This window comes from Pomacea canaliculata, linkage group LG12, assembly GCF_003073045.1.
Source record: "Pomacea canaliculata isolate SZHN2017 linkage group LG12, ASM307304v1, whole genome shotgun sequence".
Classification (NCBI taxonomy): domain Eukaryota; kingdom Metazoa; phylum Mollusca; class Gastropoda; order Architaenioglossa; family Ampullariidae; genus Pomacea; species Pomacea canaliculata.
The window spans coordinates 19021251-19046755 of NC_037601.1; the positions used below are offsets into that span (position 1 = coordinate 19021251).

The following is a 25505-nucleotide window of genomic DNA, read 5'->3' on the forward strand; positions in this document are numbered from 1 at the left end:
GATTTGTCACGAAAGTTGCGAAACTTTCACTTCTGTAGTCCCCAAACCTTTCGATCACAGTTTGTTACAATAATATATAGCCTTTAAAAATGTTTAAGGGTGTGGTTTGTGTTCACGAAAGAATATTTATGTAACAAAATATTGATCAGAAGTAGCTTTGTTTTAAAACATGCATGCTTATGATGCAGGTGGACGCAGTGATGATGCCTTATCGACTTAAATATGGTTTGCTGCTGAACGCTCTATTTGATTTTGAAGCACAATATAAAACTATATCCTTGGATCATTCTACAATACTTTTAAAAGTATTTAAGTTTCTCCACTTATTTGCCTAAAGAATTTTTTTCTTATTACTATAAAACAAACCTTCCAAACTCATGCTGTCTAAAATTTTAACAAAAAAAAGCATGTAATTTTCTATCTCACCATGTGTAATAGTTTATTTAGCAGCACATGGAATGTAAGTAACACTCAAAAGCAAAATAATCTTGTAAGATAAATTCACAAAGGGTTATATAAATAAAGATGAAGTCATCCCCTCACCTTTTTCCGAATGTTGGAAAGAATTAGTGTTAGAGACCATTTTGCTTGGGGCTGGCTTTATGAGAGGCCAGTGCCCTACCCTCCCTTGCTGCCTTACCTTCCCCAACCTTCTATGGCGTCAGGTAACCATTCCTGACAACTGGACTGATTTTTTTTTTTTGGGGGGGGGAAGTGGGTGGGGAAGTTTGCTGCAATACACCAATACTGAACTGGCATACCTCTAAGTTTGGACACCAGTCTTCTAACCATTTGGCTATCTGCTTCCCCAGGTAAAGGTCATCCTTATATACCTATTATCTGGTCACTGGGGAGTGATATGTTAAAGATATGTTAGGGGCCAGCATTATGTGAGGGAGGTGCTCATCTCTAATTTAGCAAACAATGTAAATATAAAATATTTTGATCAAACTATAAAATCCATATAGTACGTATACAATGATAACAATAATGTTGTCATATACATATATTGACTTGTATTTAATGAAATTTTGAAATAAAAAGATCTAAGTCATATGAAGGCATACAAAATATATAAGCAATATATATATATAAATTTAAGTTACTGTATCAACAAAAAAAGCTACACCAGTTTGATGGAATTTCTCAGGTCTGAGCTGCATATAAATATGTTCTTATTTAGGTTTTGGAAACCGTTAAATAACTTGTCTTTGAATAACATACCTTATGTTTCCATAAAATGCAAGCTGTTTATGAAGAGTACATATTAAACATTAAACTAAGTAAAAAGCAACATTAATACAAAAAAGAAAATATACCTGAGAGACATACTTGGAAACCAGTTTGTGTATAAGATACAAAAGTAAATTGTTTGACAAGCACCTTTGATCAGCATGAGTAAAGTTGTATCCATGCAGTGACAACTTAAAATGTCATATCTTATGCTCTTACAAATGTTTCTATGATATTTAATAAACTTTGCCAAATCTCATATACCAACCCGTTTAAAATCAGCGTGACAGAGAAATCTAACCAAAATATGCAACATTTTATAAAATTTTAATTTTTACCAAAGTAAACCAGATCAGCATAATGAAGGCATCTGTGAAAACTTCTCAAAATATTTAAACATCAACAAGGAGAAGAATGTGCACTAAATCCCCAAAACAAGAATAAAGTAGTTTTCCCTTCTCAAATAATAAATCTCTTTTTGCCATAATCATCCTGAGCATAATGCTGAAGTATAAGAAGAATTCCAATCAGCAAATACTAAACTACAAGATGAGCATAACTGCAACAAATACAAACCAAGAAAATAACTCCTTCTTCAAAACGCGGGTCATTTTAGAAAGCTTCACACAAAACGCCTTTTACATTCTTTCGTGTAACAAGCATTGCAAGTCTTGGATATCACAGTTACACTTTCCTATAAACAGTGATCTATGGGCCCTGGAACCACTTATATGTAGCCTCATATACCTCTAGAAGCCATGCAAAGAGGTCAGATGCTTAAAGAAAATAGAGTACAATTGGTCAATGCGGTACTGCAGCTGTAGAAAAAAATGCAAAATCTACAATGCACTAACGGTAAATGCAAAATATATAATGCCTCTAAATATGAACACTTATAAAAACTGACAAGCTATTTGAAATTTTTTTATAAATTTGAAAATATAAAACAAAGGTTTAATAAGTTGGGAGCACAAATCTTAAAAAAAATTTCTTTCTTGCTGGATTGCACATATAGATCATCGTGTTTGTTATCAAAAGGCCCTTCTCCTCCAACAGATGCTGATCCAAAAACTGATATGGATATGATCCTGTAGATAAGTGCTTCCCACAAGAACAAGTACATGTTAGCAGACTGTCTTTTCGGTCACATAAGACTTTGTTAAACTCATATCATTCACTTTTCTGATAACGGACAACACATTTGACATGCTCTGAGTACTATGTATATGCAATGTGAAAAGAATATAATTGTGAAGAAAAGTAATTAAAGAAATTACTGTTTGCTCACACAATGCACATGTTATCTGTAAGTGCATTTGCACTTGGAAGGGCTGTCAAAAAATTAGGATGGTACCCATTCATAGTTAAAGTTATAAATAAATCAATGTATATTTTCCAGACTCTCTAAGCTCCTGGCTGAAGAAGCCTCTTTTATGATGCTGAGGTTGTGATGAAGTACAGTAGGAGAAACCATCTGCTGCATAGCTTCACACGTCTGAAGCAGAAAATATATGCTATACAGGTCATTATTTAATAAAATGTTTACAAAAAGCATTATAAGTTTACTGAAATTTAGAAAGGAATGGAAAATATATCAAGGAATGTGAATTTGTTTAAAAAATGTGTTAAGTCTTTGTAAAAACTAGGTTTGAGTACTAAGAGTATACAAAATTTAAGAACCTAAACATGATAGCTGATAGTTTGAAAAGCTTGAAAACATTAATAGTATACAAAAATGTTTGAATTACCTCTTCTGTAAGAATAAAGATTCGACCTTCAACATGGGGACTTAGATAGCTGCTTTCTGCTTCTGCATCATGGATGCTTTCCTGGCGGACCAAGTGATGTGGTCGGTCTGGATGCTCTACACTTGCCTGACGCACCAAGCGATCTTTCCTTTAACAAATAATTAAGCAAGCTTGAAGCATGGCCATCTTCCTAAAGTAAAATGTTTGCTGATATCCTAAAATCTTGCAAAATTGTCAAAAAGAACCATGTGGGTAATAGGCACTAACATTCCAATCTCCCTGAACTGATAAAGAGCTTGTTCATCTGCAGTGAAAACTACATGACTTACATAATCACAGGGACTAATGGTTGGCGGTGCCCTGACTTGCACTCTTTGATGCCTTGGTAGATCTGAACAGACTCAAAGTAGTTTTGAACAGCAGTCGACAATGCTGGACACTGTTCATCATTCACCTGAAGATTTCAAAACTGATTTGTTATATATTATATAGATTTTTAATTGCTGTGTTATACATACATTATTTTCCTTATCTAGCAAAACAGTTTTTTTATGTTGAATTGTTAATAGCAAGGAGGAGATAAATGAGAAAGGTGGAGGGTGCTAATTAAATGCCCTTTTAACATTGTCACAAATGCATTAAATAAAATTTGGTAGACTGTAATTAAGCAGAGAACATTAGCCTAAAACGAGCACTGACCAAAAAATGCATGCATACTGCTAGTGAGCAGATCTCAGCCCTCTCAAAATAAATTCAAGAAAAAGAATAAAGCCAAAATTAAAGGGGTTGCAATACTGGCAGAATGATGCAAATGTAGTTTTATGATTACATGCTACACAGTGCAAAATTACAGAGTAGCTATGAAATTCCAACATTTCAATCATTCAATATGACAAGTTGCTTACCAACCACTCACACTCCCTGAACACGTCATAGCCATCATGACCAGTTGCAAGGTATTCTTTAGTTACAACCCTGTAGCACTGTAAAAGGCATTATCATAAAACTATTAATGAATAAATACCTTACACTTTTCACAAAAATGATAAAATAAATGTTTCTTATAATTTCTACTAAAAAAGTTATATTTTTATGAAAAGTAGATATCATTTATAGTTATGTAAGTATAGTTTCACATAGCCTAGAAACATACATATCATGTGAGAGAGCCCCTACTTATCTAAAGAAAAGTTCTTAATGGATCTGACAGTATAAACAATTCAGTATTAGGAGTTGAAAAATACAAGAGTTTAGGTCTAGAGTCCCATCATATACAGCACTTTGTAATAAGCCAAATAGGAAAGGTACGTAATATTTCATTATGTAATATACTTTAATATGCATAAAAAAGGACGAGAAAAATATCACAATAAAGTTAACCTACAAATATTGCTGTGTTCTTTTTTTCTGTTACTGACTGACTGGACCTCCAATATTTTTACTGGATAATTTTAACTGAGGGTCTAAAAATTCCCAGTTTTAATAGCTTTTAAAACCTCTTGCACCTTGTGGATGCGAAACTATATACATAATTTTATGCATAATATCTGTACATAATTTATGTTTATATACAGTTAAGATTTCCAGAAAAAAAATGTGTGTATAGAAAAGAAGCAATAGCAAAAGACTTCAGACACACCTTGTCCAAGTCTAAACATTCTCCCTGAACTCGAACACCGTAAACTGGCACTCTATGACCAGGTGGTTTGGTGGGATCGAAGCCAAAGCTCACACCTGCTACTTGAGGAAAACGACCCTCTTTTCGAGGATACTGAGACACTCCATTTTCTAATGCCCCAAGAAGCTGCATACCTGTTGAAACATGTCACAAAAGCCATGCTTTGCTGTCTGCTATAGTTATCACCTATTATCCATGATTCTTTTTACCATTATAGACAGTCTTGAGCTGACAACTAAAATAACAGTTAATTAGCGAACACAAAAAACTAATTTTTAAAAATAGGTAAAGGCAATGCTAAACACAGCCTTCCACTGGTAATTAGAGAACAGGAGAAACTAATTTCTACCCACTGTACCCCTATCACATAGCTAAAGCAAAGGGGAATCTACATCATGAACCAAAATAGCAAGTTCTTAAATTAGCCTTCGTAAAAGAAAACAAGATCTCCATGAAAAGAAAGGAATAATGCTAACACCTATAGAAGGGTGAAACAATGTAGATCGCTAACATTAACAAAAACTAATATGCTGACCATATGTGTTTGCAATTGAATGCAGCTTAAAAAATGTAAAGTTGGTTTGGAATTAAATGTTACCATTCTCACACATCAATGAAAATGTAAACAGATATATACCTGAGACTTGAATAACCACAAGGGGGTCTGGCAGAGGTAGAATGGTTAGCAAATCACGAAGCCGGAAATCTCCTTTGCGATGGATGCGATCAGAACGGAGGGTGCCAGAATTCAGCAAAGCTACTTCAGCATTAGTTGCAGTTAGCATGATATCTGTGATAAAGTTTCCTGTGATGAAAAAAAAAGTTTTATCAGAAATGTAACAAACACTACAGAATGCAGCACAGAGAAACTAGCATATGTAATGGAAGGATATACAGTCCAGGTTTTTCTCCCTTACCAAGATTTGTTTCCATGGTTCGTACGCTGCCAAACCGGCCATCCATATCCACACCAAGGGTACCTAAATAGGTGTCCATTTTGTCATCCACTTTAGCTATATAAAAACAAAAAGATAATACTACTTTTATCATATGCTGTGCAAGCTGTGCTAAATGTTATTAAAAGTTTGGAAAATGCCTAGGATGTCTCCACAATTCTTTTTAGGATTTCACTTTATTTAAAAATTGAGACAAAGGGAAGATGCTAATTTTACAAACAAGTTAAATACTGCTACTTACATACAGATCTTACGCAAAGAAAATGTATTTGCATGTGGGAATGCATGTGTTCTTTTATGTGCCAGAATGGCAGCAAAAGAGTGAGCTAAGATACTGTTGAAGGCAGCATACACAGCATTTTGTTGACAAGTTCTTTCATTTCAGCATCTTCTGGATAATCTGATGTCAGGTCCACTCGCTCTATGCTGACATCCCACCCACTGCAGTTTTGCATTAATGTCAGCTTGCTCAGGTTCCTGAAGTCTGTCCCACTTTTTAGCACATATCTTCCATTTACCTTTTAAAAAGGTCACGGAAAGTAAGATTTTAGACAGATTCTTTTCTTTGTCACTCCATGGCCTGTCCAGTTCAAAAAATTTCAATGCTGTATTTGTATGCCTATGCCAAGATCCAATCCTTTTAGATACTATTGGTTTAAACAAAAGTAAATCTTTATTCTGCACACAGCTGCATGAAAATGTCTTTACATATAACAAATAATAAAAAAGATCTGATGATTTGCTAAGATTTTATTCACCCCATATTTAATAACTATGATAATACACAATAATATAATAATTTTTGGGTACTATTTCCATACCTGTCTGATATCAAAATCATGATCATGACCTCCCAAGACAATGTCAATTTCAGGAACATTTTCAGCAAGCTTCTCATCATTAGGCCACCGCATGTGGGTCAGTGCTATGACAATGTCTGCTCCCTATGTCATACAAAATAATGTATCATTGTAACAGTTCTGTTATAATACTGTAATCATAATAGTTCTGCAGATGAAAATCAATAGGAACTTGTTTTGCCTACACTATTTAGCATAAAAAATCCAGATGCACAATTTTCAAAAATGAAATAATGCAGCATTATAACACATGAACATGTTCCTTTTCTTTTCATCTTCTTTTGCAGTTTATGAATTATGTGCCCAATGGCTTACCTGCTCCTTTAAATCACAAGCCAGCCGACGACCCTCATCAACAAAATCCAAAAATGTTATGTCGTCTGAATCCACTGTTGACAGAGTTGCAATCCATTCTTCTTCAACAAGACCAATAATTCCCAGCTGTAATTGGGTGAATAGATGCAAAGAATTACAAGTAAATACAAGCATATGCATACAAGTGCACATAGTTTTATAAGCAAACAATACAAATACACCATACTCAAATTACAACAAAAGCACAAAAAGAAAGGTGGATAGCAAAAAGTGGAATAGGAACAAAGATGACCCCAAAATTGATCTGTTAGTCATTGATCTCATCATGAAAGCCAGTTCATCTGCTATTCAGTCAAAGAACTATTATGTAAATACAACATATGGACTTGTAGTCAGTTTAGTAGTCTAGTCTCACACACATACACATTAAAGACAGTTGTGTATTTCCAAATACCTTAATGCCATTATGTTGCAAAACACAAGTTATTTCCCCCCGAGCAAGTGGCTCTTCATTCACATTGTCCTTGATGTTACTGAGTAACCATGGGAAGGTTGTTTGTTCAGCAATATCTTCCAAATGATCTACTCCAAAATCTGAAACAGTGTGATATTTAAGTTTCACTTTATTTATACAATGAAACAGGAGTAGTAAGTGAATGGACAAGGGATTTTAACTAAAGCATAATTTATAGGAGTTATGGAGCGCCACTGCAATTTATAAACAGAAATGACTGAAATTCATGTCTTTCCTATAATAATTACTCATGAGAAAAAAATGCCAATTTTATATGGTTTTTCATATGGGAGCAAAAAAAAACAACAACACATCTTTAATTTTAACAACGAAGAAAATATGCATGACTAAAAAAAGTACTAAACTTAATTATATATCTGAAGCTTTGATAACTCTTCCTATGAAAACATGTCACACAATTTGGCACAGCTGTCTCTTACCAAAATCATGATTCCCATAAACAGCACACTTCACTCCAATTTCATTTAGAACTGGTATCATTTGTTCTCCTTTTAGGAAAATACTCACTGCAAATATGAAAAAGCATGAAAACAAGATAGCTTCATTAAAATGACAACTTCATGCATTGATAAAAGCTTTGTATCCCAGACTTTAATGATTATAGTTATATCAGTTGTTAGCTTTTTGTATTCCATCTTTTTATTTCTGAGAAGACCTCTGTAAATCTGAAGATATCTGTAGTCACATCTAAGACTGAGCAATGCTGTAATAAATATATAAGCATATATAAATGATAGCAAAATAATTGATTACTTACTCAGAGATGGGTTAAGAGCATCGCCACTGAATAACACAAGGGGGTCGAGGTGCTTACAGGATTTAACATACGCTGCAAGACGGGCAGCTCCTCCAGCAGGTTCATCTGTCTGTCCTTCAATGTTATATACATCATTGAAATGTAGGATAGTCAGACTGGCCATCTTATTTTGTCTTCAGTATACCAGATTGCATGTCAGAATCTAGAAACAGAAATTAAAATTAAAAACATAATTATAAAATTTAAAATTGGGTAAATTGGGCAATTAAGTTTTAATTGATGTAGAATGATAGTGGGCAGGAGTTAGTTTAGTCCTTGTTACTCCTCAAGGAGCACAGGGCCATATTGTAAGATCTTCTAGAGAGGAACCTTCCCGACCAGACCCTTGTTGTGGTACCATTGCTGTTTTTTTTTACATGAGTGGGTTGTTAGCCCAAAGCAAAACTCCCAACCTGGAAGGCTAGGGTGCAATATTTTAGTCTGACCTCTCCCCTGACAGACCTGTTTGGCTTGGTTAGACATGCCAGGAGCACAAGGCTCGTGCCGACATAACTCTGTGGATTGAAAATGTGTGCAAGCCACCACACCACTGAAAGGTAAGTTGCACCAACTGGTGATGGTAGTGGGCAGGAAGTGAATGAAAATGTTCAACTTAAGGAGAGGCTTAAGCAATGTCCCATTTTTGTTTTAGATTTCTGATCTGGTCTGACAAGCTCAAGACTTTCAGTTGTCAAATTAATTTTGACAGTTCTCTTGGACAGTATTGAGGTTATAAAGCTTTTAGTGTACCTATTATACAATAGTGCGAGTAGTGGCATCTGCCAATGTGGATGTGACTGGTATTTGTGAAGTGACGGCTAAGATCAATACATGTTCCTCATGTATTGGCAAATTATTGTCATATGTTCTTCAAAACAATTCCTGAGAGATGCTACCTTTTAGGCAGAAACATTTTTGACAATGTGCAACTATATTGCATATAAATTGTTAACAGTGTTTCATGGTCTATGTTAGTTATGCATGAAAAATAACCAATCTAGTTAATTATTGAATGAGATCTCCTCTGATGCATCTCGCCTTTAGGGAATTTAATTTAAAAGTCTTTCTTTGTACGTTAAACCTTTGAAACAATTTTATAATTTGATGACTCGTCTATCCACCCTCTTCACTGGAATCATAAGAATGTCTCCTGTTTCCCAGAATTAGTCTCAGCAGGGCTTTATAGGGCGGCAAAAGAGAAAAAAAGCTCTACTACAGAAGGGCACTGGACTATTATTGTTGTTACCGACAGAGTCTACACCTTTAAACTTAATTAATTCTGATCCAACCTTTAACCTTAACTCTAACCCCCTTTAATTTTTGTAAAAAGTGTCATGGCGACGAGTGCCCTAATCAAGTAGCATTGTATTCACAAGTGTCTTACTTTCGCTTTGGCATACAACACTCTTAGAAACATATATATCTATACAAATAATAAGAAATGTAACTTTCTAAGGAAGCAGATTTCGAGTTTTAGCATAAACAACGTACTGAGTTTAAATACACCTGCATGACTTTTTTACATGCATAAAGGTGGTCAATTTCTTTACAAGAATTTAATTATTATAATCAACAACCCAGTATGACAATATCGCTACAAAATTTCCCCTGCCTTTCCCCATCAATTCATACATTCCTCCACCTTGCTCACACTTCCTAGTATTTATCTCCCCCTGCAGTCAGGGCACTTCCTTTTCCGGTCTCTCTACTGAGTTGAGGTAAGCAAGGAAAGAAAAGGTGTAAAATATCGGTGTAACTAGTGTGTAATAGTTACCATCGTGATATTAAAAGTCGAAATAAATTTAATTAGGAGTTTATTTGCACATTATATATATTTACGATGATCACTTTTTAATTGCTATTGTGAAATAAGTCACTTTTTCAGTCGACCCCTGTTGGATACATGTGGAACGACGGCTGCATACAGCTATAGTTTTGTTTTGTTTTTATTCGTTAGCCATGGCGCTCAAAAGAAACAACGTTATCCCTAATGGGCACTTCCATAAAGACTGGCAGCGTATGGTTAGAACATGGTTCAACCAGCCTATGCGCAAGCAGAGACGACGATTGAATCGTGCAAAGAAAGCTCGAGCGATTGCTCCTCGCCCAGTTGCAGGCTCTCTCCGACCAGTTGTACGATGCCCAACTTTCAAATACAACACTCGTGTACGAGCAGGACGTGGCTTCACCCTCCAGGAATTAAAGGTAAAAGTGTGAACTTTTTATCTCAAAGCAGTTTCATTATTCTGACCTTAGTGAAGATGAATTACAGAGGGCTTCAAAGACAGTCGTTTTTTTTTTTGTTTTTTTTTTTTTTTTGTGAAATAAAATAACTGTTTAAATTGCCTACACCGTAATCAAGGCATGAATCGAAAGAAGACATTTGTGAAAAGTGTAAAATGAGCTATTATGATTTCATCTGCTCCATATTTTTGCCAGTGTTTATATCTTGTTCTGTGTGTGGGTGTATGCCTGTTAGGTTCTAAGGTTTTTTTAAAGGTTAAAATCACAACCATATAGACTTATAACTGCGACAAAAACACGTCCTTTTACTTTTTGAATCTCCGATTTGAAATTAAGGTGTTTTGTAAAGGTGATGAGTTTCTCTGCATCTTTAGTAAATGGTGGCTGTAAATTTTGTTAAGGGTGCTGCAATCAACCCCAAGTTGGCAAAGACCATTGGAATTGCTGTTGACTTCCGCCGTCGCAATGGATCCATGGAGTCACTACAACAAAATGTCCAGAGACTAAAGGAGTACCGCTCCAAACTGATCCTGTTCCCACGCAAACAGAGCAAGCCAAAGAAGGGTGATGCCACTGTAAGTATTTTTTGCTCATTCTTTTAAGATAGCAAAAATGCAAACATGTTTCCGAATGAATGGACTAAATTAAATATATTCCAAAATTGCAACCACCTAATTTTCTTCCAGGCCCTTATATGGTTTTCTGAGTTCGGTTATGAGGTCTGGTTTCAGGATAGAATGCTCTCTAAACCAGACATCACATGTGTACATACATAGACTTGTATTGTCAGCATTGTGAATGGGAGATCTTGGGTCTCCTGTTCTTTTGGCAGACCCTTGGACTTTTTTCTGTTTTAATCTGGGGGGTGGGGGAGATGGAAAGAAAGTTTTGGCTTATAGGTCTGAACAGTCATATGACAGACATACAACACACACATGCCAGAAGATCAGGTGTAGCACACCAACAGTAAGAAAACAGGTTGTCTTGTTATCCCGATTACCAGTTTATATGCAGTAATGCAGCAGTGAATAATACAAAAAACTGGTAATCCATAAAAAGTCATAGATGCAAAATAGAAGACCACGGGCACAAAAAGTCTAGAACAAATACAAGAATAACAAAGAGGGGCCCCATTGGGTACTAAAAACAAAAAGAAGTCAAAGCAGGTCGGTGCAGAGAACCATCTCCTCAAGTTAGCAAGGCAAATAAGCATCACTCCATTTATATGTATACAAGCAAACACCTGGAGAATCCTCAAGCCCATGCTCGACTATTATTCGCTGATTTCTCTTCGGCCTTTAACACTATCCAGCCACATATCCTAGCTCGAAGACTCCTCGACGAGTTTTCCCTTGATCATCAGCTAGTGTCATGGATAATTCACTTTTTGGTCGACAGGCAGCAACAAGTTCTTGTCAATGGCACTTTTTCCGACTTAACCACCACATGCACCGGCTCACCTCAGGGATGTGTTCTATCCCCGCTTTTGTTTATCCTGTATACCAACAGTTGTCGCAGTAGTCAGGAGGGTCACTATCTTGTCAAATTCTCTGATGACACTGCACTGCTGTCTCTCCTTAGCGGGCTGGTGCACACTCACGGTGATGCTTTGGAAGAATTCATTGTTTGGTGTGATGACAACTTTCTAGAACTTAATGTGAGTAAGACGAAGGAGATTGTCTTTGATTTCCGTCGGAATTCTCCACCGTGTCCCGTCTGTGTCATCCATGACAAGGAGGTGGAAATTGTTTCTGCTTTTAAATATCTGGGCACCATCTTCGATAGGCGACTTTGCTGGGATGTCAACACTCAATCTGTCGTGAAGAAGGCTCAACAACGCCTCTTCCTCCTACGGAAGCTGAGGTCTTTCTCTGTCTCCCCCAATTTCTTCAGCTTTTTTACAGATCACATATAGAGAGCGTGCTGTCCTTCTCGTTCATCTGTTCTATAATAGTTTATCGGTGAAGGACAAGAGCAGCCTACATCGTGTGGTATCCACCTGCTCCAAAGTCGTTGGATCCACCAGAGTTCTCTTCAGGATCTGTATAACAGGAGGACTCTTCTGAAAGTGTCTGCCATCCTTCGTGATGACAGGCATGCTCTGTCGGGTGAACTTGTCCAGCTCCCATCAGGTTGCCGATATAGTGTGCCTGCATGCAGGACAAACCGACTGCGGCTGTCTTTTGTTGCTTCAGCCGTCAGACTTTTGAATGGATTATGAATGTGATGTGCATGCGATCATGTATGACTTTAATCGAGCTGGTATGATTGACTGCAACACGACTGCCTGTGGGTTTAATATATATATAATCGAGCTGCAACTGAATTGCCCTCTAGGGATCAATAAAGTATTATCTTATCTTATCTTAAGTACATCTAAAATTGTAGCCTTGGAATGGACTGTGCAGCCATTGTTTTATGTGAAGCAGAAGATATACCAAATGTATAAAATTTTGAATAGTTAAACCACTCAGCTTGGCTGTGCATTTCTTGGTTAAACCATTTATTACTCTCCAAAATGTTTCACTGGAAATTGTTTTTAGACCATAAAAAATACTTTTCAGGCTGAGGAGATCAAGATGGCAACTCAGCTGAAGAAGGTAGTCATGCCAGTGCAGCAGCCAGTCCAGCGTGAGAAGGCTCGAGTCATCACGGAAGAAGAGAAGAAATTCAATGCATTTATTGTGTTGCGCCAGGCTCGTGCCAACAAAAGGCTGTTTGGTCGACGTGAAAAGAAGAAGAGAGAAGCCGAAGATAAAGACAAATAGAAATGTTATGTTGCAAATGCTGGCAATAAAAAAGTTTGTGCCACTTCTACAGTTTATTATTATTGTGGGTTAGTGGTAACAAGTGTGAAGCAGTTATATCCACCTCCAAAATTAGTGGTTTTTCAGTGTCATGTTTTTGCAGTCCACATAGTACACCTGAGAAAACATGAATGGAATGAAATCCTAAACAAGTTTTCAGGATTTCTAAAATGGATCACTATTAGATTTGAAATAAATATGTTGGGACCTGGTATAGTGTAAAGAACGGGCACCAATAATAGTACAAAATCTTGTGTGTTAATCCAAACTGGTGCACTTAAAAATATTTAAATGTGCTTGGAGAAACCAATATGAACCATCTATCAAATATGTCAACATATTTGTAGACATGATCAAGAGTTAAGTGCATTTATTTTAACCATTTTATATCAGATTTATATTAATATATAATTTCTTTTGCTTTTGCACAAATGGTCATGGAAAGGAACTTAAAACGATTATAAATTAATGCACATATTTAGAGTGGATTTAAGCAAGCAAACCGGAATGAAACTTCTTCCTACCCATACTCTCTGGTTTAGCCTTTGACTATAGCTCGATAGCACATAGTTCTGTAATATGTTTTTCTGATTATCAAAGTAGTGAGATCTTCCTACAAATATACCCAGAAGAAAAATCTCAGACCAGTGAATGCAACATCATAAAAAACAAGAACTGGACATTGAAATGACTATTCTGTGGTAAATGCAGAATTGTAATTTGAAGCACAGTCATTTTGCACTCATTACATTATGTAACAAAAATTGTAAATCCAATTTAATTGTATTTGTAATTTTTTTACATGCAATACTACAGGTTAGTAAACAAAAACGGTTGCCAAATTTCCCATTTTATTTATACCTTCAAACTGATCTAAAATACTCAGTCACTAAAAAGTGTCTTGCATTGAATTTTCTGTCTTGTGGCAGTTTGAACTATCAAAAGCAAAAATTTCTGCTTCTATAATATCACTTCGTCTTGTCTTGATTTGATTTGTTCTGCTGGTCTCTCAAAAAATCTTTTAGATCAATATCATCTGCCTTGTCTAGTGGGCGGTGAAGATCATACCCCATAAATAGGTTAAAGTAGTAAGGCTGAAGAAAGTCTGATGGAAGCACAAGATAAGACCTGTTACGGATCTTCAGGTTTCCAAAGAAGTTGCCCATAACATTTCCTGGCTCTTTCCTTGCTACTGCTGAAATGTCGAAGTCAATAAGTTTGGGGCACATTTTCCAGTCTTGAACAACTGCTGTGAACTGTTTGGCTTCTTTATCTGCATACATCCGTCTAATGCTTTGATGGCTGAGCAGATTCACACCAAATAGAAGGACAGAGTAGAAGCCAAGGTATGCCACTGACCCAATCACAGGAGATACTATGCTGAAATCCTGGAACACATTGTAAAGTATTTCGCCCTTAACCATTCATATTTCAAGAACAATATCAAATAATGATAACACACAGAAGTCTATACCACCTATTGCTAACATTTCAGTCCTTAAATCTCATGTAAGAAGAGAGTTAATCTCACTACCCATTAAACCATTTTAATAATGTTCTAAAGAAATTTAATTCCTCAAGAATCAAGTGGGTAGCCAATATGATAAAGTCATTAAAAAAAAAGTTAAGATTTCTATCAAAAAAGGAACAGCAAAATAAAAGAAAGCAAATCAAAATGCTGTTTTATTAAATGTTTTTAAACAGTCCTAATTTCATTTGATAAGTTACCTCTTTTGAATTATTAATATTATTTCAGTAAGTTTCTAAAATGTGCTTTGAAAACAATTTACTTTATGGACTTTGTAATAAACATAATATAAATCTATGTTGGATCTTGACTGACTTAGCTTCATCCACTGTGTGTGGGTGCACATGCATTTTTACTAATTATCTCATTTAACACATAGAAAATCATGCAATATATGGTCATATTTGTTTTTTCTTTTAGTTCACTAAGCTAAAAGCAAAGAAATAAGGAAACACTAGCACACCTGGAGATGCCATTTAGTGGTAATATTGTAGATACACAAAACACAACTGGGAACCCCAAGCAGATTGATAAACAGCTGACTCCAGAAGTAATGGCGATTCATATTGTTCTCATAAATCAGAATCATATCAGAGTGAACTCCATCTTTAGAATGACGAGGTCGAAACTTGCGTGGTTTTGGGGCAAATAGCAACCTATATCGACACTGGGATAGTTGTAATGCACCTGTTGCCTGTGGCTTCAAAAGACTTGTTCCACGTGTCTAGGAGAAAATGATATATATATACACATATATAACCACTGGGGGTGAAAAAGAAGAATACATAGCATAAAACAAACACTACAAAAAAATTTAAAATATTGTGTCCTAAAGATGGCACTCTTTTTTATATCTGCTTCTTGATATAAGTTCAAAATAAGTCCTTCCTAAAAATTTCTTCCAAGCAAAATGTATGCAAGTGTTATTAAATCATAAAATGTCCACCTGAATGCTTGATAATGGGCTTAGCCACCTCACTGAGACTGTGCTGGAGAAAGACCATCGTTTGGCGAGATGCACAACACAAGGAAGTTTCATGGAAATCATAATGATAATACTGGAAAAAAGAACATGCATGTGAACAGATAACAAAAGGCAACACTCCTTAAGAGTCTTTTACATCACTGAAATTTTTCTCCTTCTAACCAAAGTTTTCACTGTTCTAATAGTAATACTGATAGCCTTGAGTTAACATCATAATTATATCATGGAAAATCAAGAATGATGTATCAAGCTCTATAAGTCAGGCTTCTATGAAGCATAGACTTCACAGCTTATTGATGTTCACTCTTTTAACTTTTCCATTAGTGTGATACGAATGCTTACATATATATATTTTTTGCTGGTTAATCGTACTAAATACTGATCAAATCATCGCGAATAAATAAAAAACTCAGATGTTAAATCTGTATGTTTCATAAAACCAAAAACTTTTTTTTTTGGAAAATAAAAGAAATTATGACTTGAAGTGACTGGACTGCGTTCGTGCCAGTGTATTTTCCCTGTGTGTCCAAGTATATGACACATTAGGAAGGAGAAAAAGATACAGAATAAGAGTTTCGTGGTTAACCTGTGCAAAGAAGATGTTAAACTGTCAATATATTTCACTATGAAGCAACATCGCCTGTCTACTGCGGTGGAAACCAAGATGTTACCGTCTGTCTTTTCCTCAAGGGGACCATGCGCATCAAGGGAGTTCACTCTTAGTGAAAAGTTTATGCAGCGAAATGTTCGACATCCGCCTGACACAAGGCTTTGCTAAGAGCTTTCAGAATTATTTTAAACATATTATAAAATATTAAGTATTTAAACATATAAGACTGACAAAGCTTGCTAGTGCAGTTGTTACTGCTACCTTTCCTAGAGAAGAACGATGTTTATGCACCTTACTGGGAGCAAGAACTTCTAGCACATTGATCTCCCCTGCTGTACGACTAAAAGTGAAATGAGCCGTTTCCTCCTTTGCCCCTACATGCGTGTCATGAACCACGACATTTATTCGATAATAACTCGACAATATTATTTTTCCGAATACGTGAAGATTTTGTTTATTATTTTGGAGATTTTCGTATGTTATTCCGTACTGAAAGAGCAGGATGTTTGTGGGATGAAGTCGTGAAGAGCAGAGCTGACAACAGCAATGTTATGGTCAGCATCACCAAAGCTGATCGACATGAAAAGAGAACAGCTGGAAGAAATCTGAATCAGGATTGCAATAGCGACATCAGGATGTCCAGGTTTAATAGGGACTCTGGTGGAAGGTAAACACATCCAGGCATTCGAGGCCAAGTATTTAGAAAAACCTGCTACGAATTTCCTGGCTGGAAAAAAGATGAAGGATTAAGTATGCATAGCGGTTACCTCCATGTTAAGCCCTTTCCTCAAGAATCTGAACACAACGCCCCCACGTCTCCAAAGGCCGAACCATCCATCTAGCTTCCCCATCTCTCTCTCTACCGCGACAACAGTCGGTTTGTTTAATATGGAGCACCAAACTGTCAGACAACGTAACTCAACAGAAGAAAATCTCAAAACAAAAAAAAACAAAAAAAAAACAACAAACAAAAAAAAAACAAAAACAAAAAAAAAAAATACCCAAAAAAAAAAAAAAAAAACAAAACAAAAAAACAAACAACAACAACAACACAAAACAAAACAGAAGAATTTGCAATCACATTCCTTAAAAAATAACAACAACAACAAAAAAACCAACGGCGGAATTGGGATGCGTTTAAATGAAAGTTTTGATTATAGACTTGATTTCTGATTGATGAAAGGTCTTTGCGAACGTTACCTGGAGCAGTTTGAATGAGCACTTTGAATCTCCTTTGGGCATAAACCCTTAAAGAATAAGATAAGGACTTGATGGAACCCAGCCTTAGGCGGTATGCGAAAATCCAAGTGTAGATAATTCACGTAAAATGACACAACTGCTCTGTGAGTCATGTCACAAGGGAGGAAAGATAAACTAGACATTTTAAATAACGCAATCATGACTCTTTTATTTTCGAAATAATTTGGCACTTGGCTACAGTAGCTTAATCGTAGAAAGCTTTCCGCTGTGCAGGCATGCACTGCTGGGATCGAGTGTTCCTATCTGAATAAAAACTGTCGTCTTCCAACGATGGACAACATCACACATGATGGCGGAAGAACTCTGACTTTCCTCAACAACTGCACTGACCGTACAACCCAAGCTGACGAGGGCACTGGTGTGTCAGAGGCAAGGTGACAGTCGTTCACCTCTCATATAGTCTTGAGGCGGCGCACTCATCGCCGAGTAGCGACACACAGATCGCAAGGAAGACGAGATCATGACGTCACAGGTCCCGTTCTTCCAATGCGGCTGCTGTGACGTCAGCATCTAACGTTTTTCTGGGTGGTCCTCGCGTGTCCGTAAAAACTCGATTCTGCATTACGAAGCGTCCGTCGGTCAAGCCAGTGTGACCGGCATGCAGCGTTACAGTGCGATCTGTCTGGACGGTCGTCTATTTGCTGCACGGACGGACAGCAGCAAGGTGCAGTTAAAAGCAGTTGCTGAAAAGTGAACTTCGGGAGCGCATGCATGCACCTCACTCCAGACTGAAAGGTTAAGTGACAGAAAGAACTGATGACTCTTCTTGTTGCGTGGTTTCTGGCAGCAGCAGGGGCCTGCAGCTCTGGTTGTATGTATATTTAGTCTCCCTTCTATGTAATGATCACAACTTTTGGGTTTCTTCTGTGATGTTCCTTAATATCAGCTGCGTTGAGTTGGTCTCTGTTGTGAAAAATGGATGAAATTTGCCATGTGTAGTAGTGTTAAGTCCTTTTTGCTGATTTATAGCGTTAAGGAGGCGTAAAAGCACTTATTTCTGTATATTTTAAAAATACTATCCGACATCTTATATAGATGCAAAGTCATCAGTTTCTAAGAATTTCTTCCCTACCCACAAGAAAAACACTACAGTTTATTTACAAACCACAGCTTATCCTTTTGCTTTTATGGATTGTTATAAACTCATCCTCACGGTTGTACCCGAGGCATATGAGCATCTGTACTAATTCAGTAATGTACTTTATTCGGTTTAGTTCTTGAAAAGACTTATAGTAGCGATGACCATCGTTATCTGTTCCTTTTTCTTTTATTTATATATATATATCTCTCTCTATATATATCTTACTGTATCATAAATGATCTTTATTCTTTCTTTTTACTTGATGCTCTCTTCTCTTCCTCCATTACGCTAATACTTTAATGCATTATTCTCTTTTCTTTTCCTGTTCTGTTTCTCTGATAATACCCTAATCCGTTCTTGTGTTTTCATTTTTTTCAGTTTTGTTCCTCTATTATGCCGTTTAAGACATTATCCATTCGTCTCTTTTTCCTTTGCAGCACTCTTTAATACTTTATTCTATTATTCTCATTCTATTTTGTATTCTTGTCCTGTTTCTCAACTGCACTGATATATAGCTTGATTTATTCTTCTTGTTTCAAGTTATTTTTTTCTGTTTCGTTCTTCTGTTATTTTATATAACACCTTAATCCATTAGATTCTTTTCTTTATTAGTTCTGTTCCTCCTGTAAGCTGTTTAATATCTTATTTAATAACTGGAGATGCATTTCCCGTGCACACTCAGCGTTTTGTAAGCATAGTAAGACAACTTAGGTACATTGTTATGGCAGCGACAAGGGTTATAGTGTCGAGCTATAGTGTCAAGAATTTAGTTTCCGAAAGCAGAAGTATCGATGTTCAACAGGGGTCGCCGAAGCTTCACAAATGATGAAGGACCTCCGCCAACATCTGCTGACCAACTACAGCAAGCACGTGCGGCCTGTACGCCATGAGCAGACGGTGGTGGTCATCAACTTCTCAGCCTTCCTCAGTCACCTCCTGTACCTGGTGGGTACCCGCTGCTCAGGATGCATGCATCACAGAAGTTAAATGCTTACATGAGGCGAAGAAGAAATTAAGCTCAATGTTCTTCAAAGGTTATTTGAATATAAGTTTACGTAAAACTTTTATTTTATTTTAAACAATTCACCTTCCCCTTCAGTTTTGAAAGCAAAGAATACGAGCAGCTCAAAGAAAACATGTTTACTTTAATACAAAACAAAACAAAACAAAACAAAACAAAACAAAACACGAAAATGCAATGGCAGGGCATTTCAAATATTAAGACTATAATTAAGTAGTATTGTCTTACGAATACCAATATGGCGGTTTGTTGGCTTCAAACAGAGCCAGCCGCAGTCTATTAGTTTCAGATCAGTGGCAGTAATAGAAATACTATTTTCAGAACATAAAGGAGCAAGTTTTATCGACTGCAGGAAGTCTAGAACTGGTAAGTAATTTTCTGTAAAGTGATTTTTTTTCTTTCACATGCTTTATTGAACTTAATTACGTATCTGATCTTCAGTTTTACAGTTAATGTCGCAAGGGTTGTTCCTGTTCAGAGCTAACAAACATTTGAGCTTGAAGGTATCTTGTTAGACGATTATTTTTATGCCTAAGAAGAAGAAAAAGTAGCACGAAAGCACGGATGTACGGACAAAGGATGAGGGAAAAATTTCTAAAAGAAGAAAATGAAAGGGGGATGAAGAAATATGAGTAAGGCGGATTGTTTTTTGAAAACTACTGGTAAAGTAAAGTACCAGATAATATCGTTGCAGGTCTGGTCAGACGAGTATCTCCAGTGGAATCCAGATCAGTTTGGCAATATCAGCAGTGTCTATCTTCCACAGGCTGATGTGTGGCTTCCAGACCTGGTCCTTTACAATGAGTATGTCACATGCTAGTTAATGAATGAGTGAAATGTTAGTTGATGAGTATGTTCTAGTGAGAATTGAAAGTAGTTCATGGCTACCCATTGCATCCCTAATAAACCATTGGCAAAATGTTTTGAGAATTGTCTGATATAGCTTTAGAAACGAGGTGAAATAAGTGAAATCTGTGAGGGAGAGAGAGATGTGTGTGTGTATATCCGAGACAAGTAAGACGCATAACTGTAAAAACATCATCCAATTTTTCTTCCATTAAGATTAAATTTCAGAACCAGGCTTTCAAAATGAAGGCTACATTGCGTGAATGTTATTTTTAATCAGTGTTAACAGCATGAAGCCACTGCGGGATGACAATGCACTGGTTGTTGTCAGCAATGATGGAACAGTTCAGTGGCTGCCTGGGTTCAACGCAAATACTGATTGTATGGTGGATGTTTATAGGTTAGTGCAGTCTGCAGGCGAAAGGTTAAAATAATGTTTATATATATATAAATAAAATATATAATCATTTCTGTGAGAACCATCGTCATATCTTGCGTGTGTGTTTTCCATGGAGCGAAGGAGGTGAGAATACCTTGCAAGATGTGTGTACCTATCTGTATCATTCAATGTATGTTAATTATTGCATAAAAGAGCGAGAGACAGCGAGAAACATGAAAGCAGAGGAGCCAGGTAGCTGTCTACTGCAGAAATCAGTATAAAAAATGTTCTTTTTTTTGTACACGTGTTTGTGTGCCTGCTTCTTTGTGTGCTTGTGGGGAATGCATTGCTCTCTGAAGGTACCCATTCGACACCCAGACTTGTTCACTAATCTTCACTACTTGGATGATGACATCAGACCACATTCAAGTTGTGACAGAGACATTTTACACCAACTGGTCCACGGTCAACCAGGAGTACTACATAGCATCAGAAAGGGCCGACCCTTATGATGAAACAACATCCTACAACGATTGTAAGTTTAGTTTTCGACCTGAATCATTGCAGACGTAACTGGCGTTCTGTGTAACTACCTGTATGATTGATAGCAATATCATGTTGCAGCCTTGGTTAAAGGGTCGACGATCCCATTTTACATGTTTCTTTACTGTAATTGCCAAGTGGTCAGAGCATTGATGTTTGAACTGAGAAGCGCACTGGTTCGATACCCGTGCAGCGCAGGTCTTTTTCCCCAGTCGACCCAACCGGTGGGAATGGGTACTTGTCTCCAAGGAGGGTTGGGGAAGGTAAGGCAGCGAGCAGAAGAGATTGGCAACGCCCTCAAGTAAACCTAACCCCGAGAGAAGTGAGGTTTCTAACACCTCACTCTCTATTAACCTGAAAATGGTCGTGGGGCGACCTTTATCATACTGCACGAGCACACAGAAACACAGAGGTACATAATATACATTTACTTCCCTCGTTTTCGAAAGAAAAAAGAGAAAAAGAGGGGGAGGGAGATAGCAACACAGAGCCGTCATAGTTGTTGCTGTTGTTGTTTAAAAGTGAAGTAGCTGCGCACTCAGTCACTGTAATTAGTAGACAGTCTCGTTTTGAGAAAAACAAAACAAAACAAAAACAAACAAACAAACAAACAAAACAAAACAAACAAAACCAACAAAACCAACAAAACCAACAAAACCAAAAAAGATGCGATTGGAATGTTGGCTTTTTTCCAGACTGGACACAAGGTGGGAACTTCACGTTGACGTTGAAGCGCCGTGTCACGTTCCACGTGCTGAGCACGGTGCTGCCGCTGTTGTCGTTCTCGCTCTTAACGCCGCTGGCCTTCCTCGTTCCGGAAAGCGGTGGCGAGAAGCTGACCCTGGCCGTGAGTCTGGTGCTCACCAATCAGGTGTTCCTCGTCTCCCTCAGCGGTTCTATGCCCACCTCGGGTGACACCATTTCTCTCCTAGGTGAGTGAGACGTTACTGCGCATGGCACGATAACAAATAAATAAAACACACATATACACATATTACCAAGGCTACATGGCGCCTCCGGGTCAGTGAGCGTGGAGCAGGTCGAAAATAAGGGGGAAGGCGAAATACACAGCAGACCGATTAGTGAAGATAGTTTTATTTCAAAACTTTTATTTTATTTCAGAAAATTTTCTCCAGACTGGACATACACTGTGTATATTGTTATACTTGTTTTTTTTAATATTTTTATTTCAGTGTTGTACACAGCGATACAGATAATGTTTGGATTCCTAGCCTTGATTATAAACGCACTCGTCTTGTACTTACCAAACCAACACAACGAAAAAGAAGATGGCATGCTTTCAAGACCACTCGGAGAGAGCGAAGGCCCCTACTTCACCAGAAGAAACACGGTTCAAACTGTCAGGAAGAGATCCGCAGTCTCCCCCAGTCCTTCCGAACATCCTGTTTCTACTGTCAACAGCACATGTTTACAGGACCACCACAACACCAGGCTCCTCAAGGAGGATTCTTCAGGGTACAGAGTCTGTCCCAATGCCCAGTGTGATGGAAACCTTCTGCGTCTAAATCGCGATAAGATATTATTTTTCGTTTCCTTAGTTCTTGTTCTCATTACAGACTTCGTCTTTATTTTTCTTTTGGTAGTTTAGGAGAGCGGACAGCCTCTGTACAGAAAGGCGCGCACACACCAACGGATTCGCTATGTTTGTTAAGTAGTGTACCTCCCCTTGACTTACACTTGTAGAGTAAGTGTCTGACTCTCACAGAGGAAGCTGGACCTGAGAGGAACGAGGTGTTACAGACCTAGCACCTCAGTGTCACACCCCATTCTCACACCCAACCGGCTCTCACTCTCACACCTCACCCTCACACCTCACTCACTAACAGCTCTCTCTCTATCACTACTCTCCTGTGGTCACATTTGGTGAGCTTGAGCTTTACCTTGGTGTTATCAATGGCCGTGCACAAGTTAGGGGAGCAGTAATTGTGGTCACACTGTTAGCCATGTTGGTAGTATGTCTGTTGTATTTATTGCTGATTGCTTCTGTTAACAGCTCGTATTTCTTAGTTTGGAACTTAACTTTTACCATTGGGAAATTATAGCAGCAGTTCACTTGCATGTGATGTCCTGAAAGTGTTAATAATATATACTTTACACTCACACACACTTACGAGAAAGATTTTGATTTAAGTGTAGTAAAGGAAAATAAACAAAAAGTGCATCATAAACAAAATACAGACAAATATAAAAATAAATTATTTGAACTTCTGTGCGTCTTTCTTCTGTGAAAAGTAAATATGTCAGGTGTACCTGTTTCAACTTTTCGAGAATATTTATGATTGTCATTATGCCCTCCTGTTATGCACAGTAATATTACACTGAGATCTTCTATGATAACCGATGCTGTTTTAAATAATACATCTGACCATCTGCCCGTCCGTCCGTCCGTCCGTCCGTCCATTTTCTCCTTCCTTCTTTAAAAGTATTTTAATAGAATTTTGAAGTATGTAGTTGCAACCTCTTATACAACTCTGCAGATGTTAAAGACACCAGTAGTAAACAAGAGCTATGGGAAGATGGGAAAAAGTCTGGAAAAAAACACGCATGCTGAGTTTGTAAACATTTTAGAGAAAATTGCGGAAATAAATTGCACATAAATATGTTGGAATTGCTTGTAATTGCATCAGCTTAAAGGGAAGAAAGAAGAGCCTGAAGGAGAGAGAGACAGACAGAGAAAAAAAAGACACACGCATATTTTACATGCATTGATCTGTTTTCTCATTATTACATGGTGGTGCAAATACAGAGTGTTGCGATTACATGAGAATTTTTCTAATCGATGACTAGATGATTGCAGGAAATGTTCTGAACAAACCATGTTTCCTCGAGCTTTCTGTGTACGTGGTTTCCAAGGAGACAAGACGACAATGAGACGGCTAAGATCTTGGATAAATATAATTTTTTCTTCAAACGAAGTCTGATTGGGTCTAAAGTGTCATGTTTCTATTAAATTGCTTCTAAATAATTGCATGTACGAATTCATTTCGTTCAGAGAGTGCGTGAGACGGAAGAAAGAAACGAAGGTTTTTTTTTTAACAGGTCACCTGACCTCAGCCATCAGGTGAGCACAGCTCATACAATCCCTCGTTGACACTGGCTTTATTCGCTCCCAAACTTCATGGGTATGAAGAAGTTGATATAACAGACAAAGAGCAGATCATCCAATTTTCTCACACAGAACTTGAATGAATATTAAAAAACATAACAACAGCGAGGCTGAGAAGTACATCATGCATAGTGAAGAGAATAAAATACAATCCAGGACATGCAAAACATCAGTCTCAAAATTTTAAAAAATTTAAAAAGAAAGCACAGTTGTGCCTGGAAATGAAGCCATTTGAAATCTGATATCGGAATTGCTATGTACCTTCAAGGGCTTTGGTTTTAATATAGAAATATTATTAATTTGATTAGAAATGTTTTGTGTGTATGCGTGCGTGCACGTGCCAGCGCGTGAGAGAGAGAGAGAGAGAGAGAGAGAGAGAGAGAGAGAGAGAGAGAGAGAATGAAACAAAACTGATAAATACTCTACGTGATTAAATAATCTAATCCACGTACTATAATTGAGTCACATGCGACATTCCCAGAGTTCAAGCAAAGATGAAGTATTTACCATTATATCCATCCATGAAAGATGTACTAGCAGTGACGGAGTACTAGCAAACAAAACTAGCAAATAACGGTCTAATGGTCAACAATGACCGAAAGAACACATTAACAAAAAATTCTTGATCGTGGGCGCATGTTGACGAGTGATATTTGTTCTCTTGTTTACACAGACTAATTAAGTGCACGCAGATAATTAACGTTAACGAGGGCTGGCCAACATGAACATTCACAGAAAGAAAAGCTCGTGGCAGAGTTTTTGAAACTGTTTTCAGTTCAAACTGTCCTTTGAATAAACATTCTATGATCAGGTAGAAAATAAATGTTAGAGCAACCATTAACAGCGTTACTATTTATCTTTTCCCCTATGTTTGCTTGATTATGAACGAATGTTCTTCATTTCTGAACACTCCTTTGTTACTAACGAGTGTGTTGAAATGTGTTCTGATATGT

The 25505-nt window shown here is 37.2% G+C and overlaps 4 protein-coding genes across 10 annotated transcripts; 2 read left to right on the forward strand and 2 right to left on the reverse strand.

Moving 5' to 3' along the window:
- Positions 1 to 413: 413 nt before the first annotated feature.
- Positions 414 to 9814, reverse strand: LOC112577067 (mannosylglucosyl-3-phosphoglycerate phosphatase-like). 7 transcript variants are annotated; one of them, XM_025259984.1, is made up of 14 exons: positions 9764 to 9814; positions 8083 to 8284; positions 7745 to 7831; positions 7245 to 7384; positions 6791 to 6916; positions 6437 to 6559; positions 5968 to 6133; positions 5577 to 5672; positions 5297 to 5464; positions 4621 to 4793; positions 3887 to 3964; positions 3311 to 3435; positions 2982 to 3129; positions 414 to 2728 (listed from the first exon to the last, which is right to left on the reverse strand). In XM_025259984.1, exons 2-14 carry the CDS (start codon positions 8243 to 8245, stop codon positions 2615 to 2617), a joined length of 1707 nt encoding a protein of 568 aa, XP_025115769.1. In that variant the 5' UTR covers positions 8246 to 8284; positions 9764 to 9814; the 3' UTR covers positions 414 to 2614. The 7 variants fall into 7 exon arrangements, with proteins under 7 accessions (XP_025115769.1, XP_025115768.1, XP_025115770.1 ...); XM_025259983.1 differs by having other exon boundaries at positions 9734 to 9795; XM_025259985.1 differs by having other exon boundaries at positions 9754 to 9777.
- On the forward strand, positions 9763 to 13180 carry LOC112577069 (60S ribosomal protein L13-like). The gene is made up of 4 exons (XM_025259990.1): positions 9763 to 9839; positions 10079 to 10326; positions 10767 to 10940; positions 12930 to 13180. Exons 2-4 carry the CDS (start codon positions 10081 to 10083, stop codon positions 13131 to 13133), a joined length of 624 nt encoding a protein of 207 aa, XP_025115775.1. The 5' UTR covers positions 9763 to 9839; positions 10079 to 10080; the 3' UTR covers positions 13134 to 13180.
- A 756-nt stretch (positions 13181 to 13936) lies between these two features.
- On the reverse strand, positions 13937 to 16440 carry LOC112577070. The gene is made up of 4 exons (XM_025259991.1): positions 16272 to 16440; positions 15647 to 15758; positions 15164 to 15424; positions 13937 to 14560 (listed from the first exon to the last, which is right to left on the reverse strand). The coding sequence occupies exons 2-4, from the start codon at positions 15746 to 15748 to the stop codon at positions 14141 to 14143; spliced, it is 783 nt and encodes a 260-aa protein (XP_025115776.1). The 5' UTR covers positions 15749 to 15758; positions 16272 to 16440; the 3' UTR covers positions 13937 to 14140.
- A 3021-nt stretch (positions 16441 to 19461) lies between these two features.
- LOC112577435 (acetylcholine receptor subunit alpha-L1-like) lies at positions 19462 to 22931 on the forward strand. Its single transcript, XM_025260508.1, has 7 exons — positions 19462 to 19581; positions 19979 to 20023; positions 20352 to 20461; positions 20784 to 20903; positions 21242 to 21417; positions 22121 to 22357; positions 22861 to 22931. Exons 1-7 carry the CDS (start codon positions 19462 to 19464, stop codon positions 22929 to 22931), a joined length of 879 nt encoding a protein of 292 aa, XP_025116293.1.
- The last annotated feature ends 2574 nt before the right edge of the window (positions 22932 to 25505 follow it).